Source organism: Mixophyes fleayi, chromosome 3 (assembly GCF_038048845.1).
Source record: "Mixophyes fleayi isolate aMixFle1 chromosome 3, aMixFle1.hap1, whole genome shotgun sequence".
NCBI lineage: Eukaryota > Metazoa > Chordata > Amphibia > Anura > Limnodynastidae > Mixophyes > Mixophyes fleayi.
In genome coordinates, this window is record NC_134404.1 from 264,528,994 (window position 1) to 264,538,834 (window position 9,841).

The 9,841-nt window shown below is 42.5% G+C and overlaps 1 protein-coding gene across 1 annotated transcript; it reads right to left on the reverse strand.

The window, feature by feature from the left end:
- Positions 1–586: 586 nt before the first annotated feature.
- On the reverse strand, positions 587–9,552 carry COX20 (cytochrome c oxidase assembly factor COX20). Its single transcript, XM_075203556.1, has 4 exons — positions 9,462–9,552; positions 8,564–8,678; positions 7,146–7,209; positions 587–5,254 (listed from the first exon to the last, which is right to left on the reverse strand). Exons 1-4 carry the CDS (start codon positions 9,492–9,494, stop codon positions 5,119–5,121), a joined length of 348 nt encoding a protein of 115 aa, XP_075059657.1. The 5' UTR covers positions 9,495–9,552; the 3' UTR covers positions 587–5,118.
- Between the last annotated feature and the right edge of the window lie 289 nt (positions 9,553–9,841).

A 9,841-nucleotide genomic window follows, 5' to 3' on the forward strand; every position in this document is an offset into this window, starting at 1 on the left:
GTACTTGGAGATGCTGAGGATAATGATGTAAAAATGCCAATGTGGTTGGGGGATCATAGTTTTCACCACCTGATTTATTGGGTGAAGGTAGCTCTGATCAAAGGTTATGCAATATGGGACAGTTCCAAATTAAACTCAATCATCCCAACATTCCTCCAACAAAATTTTTTTAAACATTTGACTAGGATTTTATGGAGTGAAGTATAAATTATGCATTATCTTCGCATTTCTGAGCAATACATTTAGAAAACTAGAACCAATTTTTAAAAATTCACTGCCATGCCTTGTCTGTTAGACATATTTATTCTGTTATGTTCATCAGTGGGGGTTAAAAGGATTTCATACCCTGAGGATATACCTCCTTTATGGCCAGATATGTTTATTTTTAGATTGACAAAAGAATAGTAAGGTATTGACCTGGGATGGAGTACAGTGGGGAATTTGTAAATATTTATAGAAGTCATGGATAGGGAGATTCTTACTCCCACTTCAATGGACACTCAAACACTGAAGACAAGTAAGGCTGTTATTACTCGTACTACAAAACATCTGAGCTGCTATTGTGGTATGTGATTTATGGGAAAAGTTTTCATATGGTAAAAATATTATTTATTTGTTAGGCGCCACAAGGTTTGCATAGCGCTGTACATAATACAAACAGGAGACCATACAGGGTGACATAGTACAGAGCAATAAACACAAAGTACCAATACTTCAAAACTCCGGGCAGACATATGAGCGAAGATTGAGTAGAAGAACAGGTATGGAGACAGGAGGGGAGAGGGGCCCTGCTCATATGAGCTCACATCCTAAGGGAGGGTGGACAAACAGGCACAGGAGGGAGCCATTAAAGTAAGGGAGAGAAAGGCGGGGCTGGTGGAGGGGGAGAAGGATGTTTGCGAAGGTGCAACAAGGTAAGGGTTAAGTGGATTGTTGGTAGGCTTTGAGGAACAGGTGCGTTTTGAGTGCCCGTTTGAAGGAGCACAGACTGGGTGAGACGGATGGAGTGAGGGAGGTCGTTCCAGTGGAGGGGAGCAGCTCGGGAGAAGTCTTGGATTCTGGAGTGGGAAGAGGTGATCAGAGTGGAGGAGAGGCGACGGTCATTGGCTGAGCGCAGGGGTGTGAATGGTGAGGAGGTTGGAGATATAGGGGGCAGTAGACTGGGAGAGGGCTTTGTAAGTGGTGGTGAGGAGCTTGAAAAGGATCCTGTAGGGGAAGGGGAGCCGGAGCGGCGTGAGATAAAGATGAGTCAGGCAGCCGCAGTGAGAACAGAGCGAAGGGGGGGCGAGGTGGGATAGGGGGAGGCCAGTAAGGAGAAGGTTGCAGTAGTTGAGGCGGGAGATGAGACCGTGTATGATGGTTTTGGTGGCATCTTGTGAGAAGAAGGGCCGGATGCGGGCAATGTTACGCAGCTGGAAGCGGCAGGTTTGGGCTAGAGATTGGATGTGGGGGACAAAGAGAGATGAGTCAAGGGTGACACCCAGGCAACGGAGCTGGGTGACAGAGGAGATGGTTGAATTATTAACCATGATGGAGAGGTTGTGGTGAGAGGGGAGCCTGTGGGGAGGGAAGACAATTAGTTCAGTTTTAGAGATATTAATTTTGAGAAAGCGCGAGGACATCCAGGAGATGGCAGAGAGGCAGTCAGATACACGAGAGAGGAAAGTGGGAGAGAGATCAGGAGAAGATACGTAGAGCTGAACGTCGTCAGCATAGAGGCGATACTGAAGACCGTAGGAGATGAGAGCCCCGAGTGAGGAAGTGTAGAGCGAGAATAGTAGGGGGCTGAGAACAGAGCCCTGGGAGAGGGAAGGGGGTGGAGGCAGAGAAGGTGCGGTTGGCGAGATAAGAGCAGAACCAGGCGTGGACAGAACCAGAGAGGCCAAGAGAGAGGAGTTTGCAGAAGGAGGGTGTGATCCACAGTGTCAAAGGCTGCAGAGAGGTCGAGGAGGATGAGTATGGAGAAGTGACCCCTGGATTTGGCTGAGAGGTCGTTGGTGACTTTGGCCAGGGCAGTTTTGGTAGAGTGGAGGGGGCGGTAGCCAGATTGGAGAGGGTCGAGGAGGGAATTGTCTGAGAGGTAATTGGTGAGACGACAGCAGACTATCCGCTCAAGTAATTTGGAGGCGTAGGGGAGAAGTGAGATGGGGCGATAGTTGGCGAGGGAGGTGGGGTCAAGATTGGTTTTTTTGAGGATAGGAGAGATGAGAGCATGTTTGAATGAGGAGGGTACAACACCTGAGGCGAGTGATAAGTTGAGTAGGTGTGCAAGGTAGGAGCAGTCAGTAGGAGAGTGAGCGAAGGAGGTTAGAGGGGATGGTATCAAGCGGACAGGTGGAAAGGAAAGAATAAGGGAGCGAACTTCAGATGTGGGTTGGAAAGAGCACCAGAGTTGCGTGTTGGATGGGGGTGGAGCAATAAGGACAGGGGGGGAGGAAGAAGAGATGTTAAGTCTGATGGCCTCAATTTTGGAAGAGAAAAAAGTGGCGAAGTCAGCAGCAGTGAGGGAAAGTGGGACTGGAGGAGGGGGGGGGGGGGGAGAAAGGAAGGAGTTGAAGGTTGCGAAGAGGCGGTGGGGATTAGAGGACTGAGAAGAGATGAGGGATTTAAAGAAGGTTTGTTTAGCAAGGGAGAGGGCAGAGCAGAAAGAGGAGAGGATGAATTTGAAGTGAAGGAAGTCAGCGAGGGAGCGAGATTTCCTCCAGAGGCGTTCGGTAGTGCGGGAGCACTTTTGGAGGAAGCGAGTGAGTTTGGAGTGCCACGGTTGAGGAATAAGGCGGCGGCGACAGCATCCAGGGCAGTAGTGAGTGAATGGTTGTAGAGAGAGGACGCTTGGTCTGGACAGGCCAGGGAAGGGAGAGGAGAGAATCAAGAGAGGAGGAGAAAGAGGTAAGGTCAATCGCTTCAAGGTTGCGTCTGGTGAGGGTGACTTTCGGCAGGGGGGGGGGAGGACAGAGTAAAGGAGAGGAGATGGTGGTCCGAGAGTGTGAAGGGAGAGTTTGAGAAATCAGAGAGATCGCAGAGGTGAGAGAAGACTAGGTCAAGGGAGTGGCCAAGACAGTGGGTGGGGGAGGAGGTCCATTGGGTGAGGCCAAGGGAGGTGGAGAGGGTGAGAAGTTTGATGGTGGCAGGGTCAGAGCAGTTATCAATAGATGTTGAAGTTGCCGAGTATGATGGAAGGAAGGTCAGAGGAAAGGTAGTGGGGGAGCCAGGCAGCGAAGTTATCCAGGAAAAGGGAGGTAGGGCCAGGGGGACGATAGATGACGGAGACACGGAGGTGGATAGGAGAGAAGAGACGGATGGAGTGAACTTCAAAGGAGGAGAAAGAGAGGGAAGGTACGGTGGGAATGACCCGGTAAGTGCAGCAGGGGGATAGGAGGAGGCCCACTCCACCTCCTGGACGCTCGTCCGGTCTGGTGGAGTGGGTGAAGGATAGGCCCCCATAGGAGAGGGCAGCAGGTGAGGTGGTGTCAGAGGGAGTGAGCCAGGTTTCAGTGATGGCAAGAAGGTTGAGAGAGTTAGAGATGAAGAGGTCATGGATGGAGGTCAGTTTGTTACGAATGGACCTAGAGTTCCAGAGGGCACATGAGATGGGGAGGGAAGGATGAGGGGAGATGCGGATAAGGTTGTCGGGGTTGATGGAGCGAGGGGGGGTGTGAGAGTTGGACCAGTGGGGGAGAGGTTATTGGAGCACAGGAAAGAGATGGGACCATGAGAGGAGGACCGGTAAGGGTGACTCGGGGAGAGGATGGAAATGGGAAAGGAGCGGGGCGGCATAGTGAGAGATGTGGGGCAGGAGTGAGCGTGAAGAGGCAATAGAGGCAGGAGGAGAGTACTCGAGTAAAGTTAGATGACACTAACGGAGCGTGGAAAGACGGGAGGTGAGTTGCACAGAAGCAGACGGAGTGAAACAGAAGGGCGGTGGCAAAGCAGTGTAACCAATGTAAATGGAGAAGAGGAGTGGCAAAGCAGAACAATGTACAGTAAACAGTAAAATAAGGTGGAGTAATTAAATAAATAGATAAAATTAAGTTAAATAAATGAGTCATTGTAGTACTGCTCTTCAGTCTTCATTACAAAACCAGGATAATGCACATCTTCAATATAAACACATGTTCCAAGACTTAAATAATAGTGGTTAGCTCTTCTGCCTTGTTGTTTTAAGGAACTTAAACTGGGCTCCACTTGACAGGTACTGATGTGAATGGGTCACACCCCCCCCCGGAAAAAAAAAAATCTCCATACAGCGCTGCAGACTTGGTGGCACAATATAAGTTAATGGCAGTGAGCATGTAGGCTATTGCCATTTGCCTTTCATAACCATTTTCCATAGACCATACCCCCTTCACAGGTTTTGATTACGTTAGGCTGTTGCTTGCTAGTGCATCCTTTCCATAACTATACAATGATTAGTACATTTTTACTGTATACATTCCAATGTAGGAATATCACCTAACTTTAACATAGATTTAATAAAGATTTAAACCATCCTACTAACCATACGAAAGCACATGTCAACCATGCATCTTCCTTTCAAGTCCTTGACACAAGTGCTTGCACATTTTGTACCTAACATGAATTGGCTCGTCACACTATTTTCATGCAATGACTGCACGTACAAATCTTGGAACAGGCCTATGCACCAAAACATTCTAAAGAGGCGGAGAGTACTGTACATTATGTTGGCATGATCCTTGTTTCATGTAACATTTGTGTGGACAGGCAGTATGGTTTTTAATTTGGACAAATGGTTCCAATGCTGAAAATAGTAACCATGCAAGGCTATAGCATCAACAGTAATTTACTACAATGTTGAATTTTGAGCTAAGCTGCTGTCATTTTAATAGTAATTTAGGAAAAATTGAGTAATTTAAACCATATTGGTATTTAGTACAGTTCCCCTATAAATGGTAACTGCTAATATATTCATATAGGCCAACAAAACATTTGAAGGGGATTATTTGAGATGCACAACAGTAAATGCCATGGAAGTGATCCTTTTCCTCTTCACTATAGTATATTGTTTTAATATGTCCAAGACAACTCAGGCTTAAACAATCACTTCTAATTGATCTCTGTACAAGTTGCCTGTAGTCCATGAGTGTGGTTGCTGGACCATTACTGGTCACTTTTGTAGCTGTCATCTACAACAGGTTTAATATCCGTGCCTTCATACATGATCTTCTTTTTTATGCCATCTTGTAATATTCTTTGTTGAATCCTCAGCTTTGCATGATTGTATCTACAGTATACCCTAAAATAAAAACCATTGTCAGTAACAGTGCAAGTAAAAATATTAGATAATAGTTTTCATCCAAACATGTATTGGGTAAATAATAAACTCTTATACCCCTTTGCAGAAGACTCAGTAGGTGGGAGATGCTTCTCTACCTATCAATTTGGCGTAAGCAACTGCATTAGTGGTTGGTTTGTGCACGGAAATGGCCAGTGCGGTCACATCAAGTCAACAAGTTGTGCTTTGTTGTTTAATATTTTTGAAGGAGAGAGCCTTAACATAATTACTTTTTTTTAACCAAACTTTCATAGAAGTAATTTGGTAAAATGTTCTGAATTCAACAGCCTTGAATCCCAGAATGTAAGTGAATGTATGATTTGGGGCTTAGCATTATTGAGTGGAACTGTATTCCAAATAAGTTGTGTTGGGAGTATTTGCACAGTGGCTACATGGGGCTGTTTTCAAACAGGCAATTTAAAATGTCCTTTTAGTTATCCCTGTAAGACAGGAGCTCCACAAGTTCATGTTTTCAGAATTTCTTTAATTATGCACAGGTGTCGTTCTACTTTTCTGTGGCAGTAATTATGCCAACTGTTTCTATAGACAGAAATTGTGAAAACTTGACCTGTTGGTAGCTCTTGAGACTGTTTGAGCAGCTTCTGCTGTAAGAGAACACTCAAGTTCAAAATAAACTATCTGTAAAAATTGAAGTAGTCCTATGGACATAATACATACACAACTATTTTATTACTCTGCCTTATCCCTGCCAGTAACCATACTTTGCTTATAACCATGGCACAGCTGTATGTACTTCTACTTACCTGAACAGTTCTTGGGTCATAGCTGCTAGATGGGCTTACAGCATTGGAAAGTTTTCAATTTACCCATAACCCCGCTGATTACTCTCTGTATAGTAGACACGGGGGATACTGTGTTCTACATTTATCAATTCCCTGTCATTTTAAAAGGGGATTTTCATTTTTTTAAACTTTTTATTTGTAAATGTATAAGGTTCATAAATCATTAACATAGATTTATGGACTATGTATTAAACAGGGAGGAATTACAGTTATAAGGATTAACAAATAACATAACTGGGGAATAAAGCCAAATCATAACTGCATTGTAAATACTGAGTATCAAATCAATTTATAATTTATTTTTCCCTGTAAGTTAAAAGCAAATTACTTCAAAGCAGAGCCCTGCTCTCAAATGATCTGTTTATGTGGTGGCTCTGTAGACCCCAGAATTACCAGATAACATTGACCACCTTATAGGAAACTGAGCAGCTTCAAAGCCCTCTGGGGTGAGTTACATCCCGGCATAGGAGTGTGACACCTAGCAGGAGATCTTACACAAGGAGGCCACATGATGGCTTGCTATATTTTATATAGACAAATATAATTCCATTTCATGTTACTCCTTACAATCAAAATAATTAGTGATCAAACATTCATAAATAGCATGATGAAGAGCACCCCATATGTTGAATAAAGCATTCTGTCACAGAGAAGTTGAGGAAGTGGGCACCAATTCAACTAATATATGTGACATAAGTGTTTTGGTAGCTGGAGATTTGTAAATTGGTATCGATTTATTAATAATAAAATTGGGTCTCTGAGGAAAATTGTTGCATTGGGAATCAAAACAGAAAAGATGTAATTGTGGTTGCGAGGCGAGGGACTACTTGGTAATTATTTTGGTTTAGGGGTGCCTTGAACTGAAAAAGTTTGGTATTCACTGGCTTAAATAAATATGGGAATACATATAAAAATACATTCTTAGATCCAATATGTATTGCCTAGGTTCAAAGAAACTGAACATTTTACTGGGCAGAGCAAAGCTTTTCTACATAAAATAACTTCTGCTCTTATTTCATTATGTGTATATACTAAAGAGAGAACCTTACCAACAGCCCAAGGTACTAAGAATGAATCCCCCAAAAGCCAAGTCACAAGAACGTTTGACTCTGCCTGCAAGCAAGAACAAAAAATATTCAGATCTATATATGACCAAAAGAATCCACACCAGTGCTACTTCAAATGCAACAGCTAAATAACAAGAGTGCAAACCGAATTGGAAAATTAAATACTTTTTTTAATATATAAAATCACATTTTGGATCCAAGTACATTAAAGGTGAACTAAATATTCTGATATTTCTTTCTTGCAATTAGCTATAGCAATATATCTGTTGTGTAGATACAGCTGTAATTAAAGCACAGACCTGAGCTCATCTGGTATCATATACAAGGGCATCAGAAATAAAGCAGGACACATGTGGGCTGATCATCACATGTATTATATATAGGGATGTGCACCGGCCACTTTTGGTGTCTCGTGTTTTGGATTCGGATTTGCTTGAGGTTTTGGGTTCGAATTTGTTTCGCAAAACACCTGACGAAAGGTTTTGGTTCGAAATTAAGGTTTTGGATTCGGATTTATCTTGAAAAAAAACATAAAAAGTGTTAAAATCAAGTTTTTTGGTTTATTCTCCTACGCTATTATTAACCTCAATAACAATCATTTCTACTAATTCCCAGTCTATTCTGCAGAATCAGTGAACTTTGTAATATTGCAGTACCAATGGACTTATACTGCAGGATTGTTTTTGGATATTTTTTTTTTATAACTTTTTTAAAAAAAAATCGTGCTGTGCTGTGTCCTTCTAAAGGCATTGTTATTTCCCCAGCACAGCACAGCACGAGATATAGCAGGACAGAGGACCACCTAACACAACCTCCCTCTACCCTGATCAATGCCCGAGTGAAGATGGCGGCGGCTAGCAGGGAATTTATAGGATCCGAGTATCGCGAGATCCGACAGCGGGATTATGACTCAGAGCCTCGGTTTCAGTTTTGCAATTGGCGGGAATACCCGGATCTGTCTCGGATCGGCAACGTTTGGGTGGGCTCGGATTTCAGATATCCGAGCCCGCTCATCTCTAATTATATAGTGATTAATGGCAAACCACAACACGTTTAAGGAGGTTGAGTAGATTGCAGTTTTTTTCTGTAAAGCAACTTTATACAACTTTGAACTTTTTTTTTTTTTATTCAACCATTGCTCAGAAAAATGTAATCACAAGTATAAAAAAGGGGAGGATTGATACTTTTAATGTGCAACTTTTCAGTTTTTAAAGTGTATTTGTTGTACAGACTGATACAAAGTGAGCTTTTGTAATTACCTTTTCATCTCCCCAAAGCTAACAGGAGCACAGTCAAGCTATTTTTTTTTTTTATAAAAATGCTCTCTGAATTGTGTAAATATCAAAACATAAAACAGTAGCAGAGCTAATATTTTTTAATTTTTACATACAGCCACTTACTTGTCGCTAGAAAATGTCCAACACCAAACAATAAAGAGCCAACAGACCCATATAGCACAGATTCACGTGCACACGGTGTCTTTTTCACATCGAGAATCCATAACAACTTGAAGGACTAAAGGAACAATAAAACAGAAGGTATAGGTTAATAATATTCTCATACAAAAATCTAAAACATACATATATACACATTATTATACACAAATGGACTCCGCACTGCCTTAACACTGACCTGTGCAAGCACTCAATATAAAAATGACTAATAATAAGGTGTTTTTATTATTATTTTCAGTGTAGTTGACTGTAAATACATATTACCTTGTGATTCTCCTGCCCCTCTAATACGCTGAAATGTCATATTTGACAGCACATTGTGGCGAAACCTAGCACAACTGGAAGATTGGTGAATGCACATAGCACTTGCACTCTTGTAAAGATTACTTGCTCTTTTGGGTAGCGAACTGACATAAATCCAATCCTGCTTTGCATTGTATGAATATACAGGGGAGTGTCCTCTAGACTAATGTATAATAGCCTCTACATAGTCAATCAAGAACTGCAGACCACATAGACAATATATGCAATGCTGATATACTAATCAGGAAAATGCATTTGACTACAATGAAATTAAAGTAACGTTAATTGATTTGTGGATATCTAGATGTCTTGGAACTACAAGTCCCGCCATGCCATGCAGACACGCTGCGACAGATATGATGCAGAGCAACAAGTTGGTTATAGGACTGCAGCACTGTCCTCGACATAAGATACACCATGGAAAACTAAATCAAGTTACACGAAAACCACGGGAAAGAAATTGATGGAGCGTCCTCCACAAAATGCATAGTCCACATATAAAATCTTGAGCGCAAACAGTGAAATGTTAATAGCTCATCACCTTCTCTTTGGCTACTTCTTCCTCGTCCGCCATGTTGGTTGGCACGATCAAGCCGACCTTCAGCGACCAAGCCTACCAAGAGCAACAGAGACGAAGATAAAGCCAGAGCGTCTTACGTCACTACGTGCACTACGCTCTAGCTGTTGTATAGTCGGTGGTTAGTAAGGCGGGATGGAGGTTGGAGCGCCATGTTAGTGCCTTGTCTTGCTGGGGTGATTAGCTTTGTTAACATTGTAAAATGCGTGATGTCATATTCTACCTCTTTCCAGTCAAATAAAACCTGAAACTCATTGGTGGTAATCGAAGAATTCAAACTAACTGATTTAAGTGACAGCTCACACAGATTATATAAACATAAACTAATATAGCAAATATTGCTG

Coding starts and splice junctions, on each gene's coding strand:
- COX20 (XM_075203556.1), bottom strand. CDS start 9,494: ATGGCGGACGAGGAAGAAGTAGCCAAAGAGAAG. Junction 7,210..8,563: donor TGGACATTTTCTAGCGACAA/GTAAGTGGCTGT, acceptor TCTTGCTTGCAG/GCAGAGTCAAACGTTCTTGT. Junction 5,255..7,145: donor CTTAGTACCTTGGGCTGTTG/GTAAGGTTCTCT, acceptor TTTTTATTTTAG/GGTATACTGTAGATACAATC.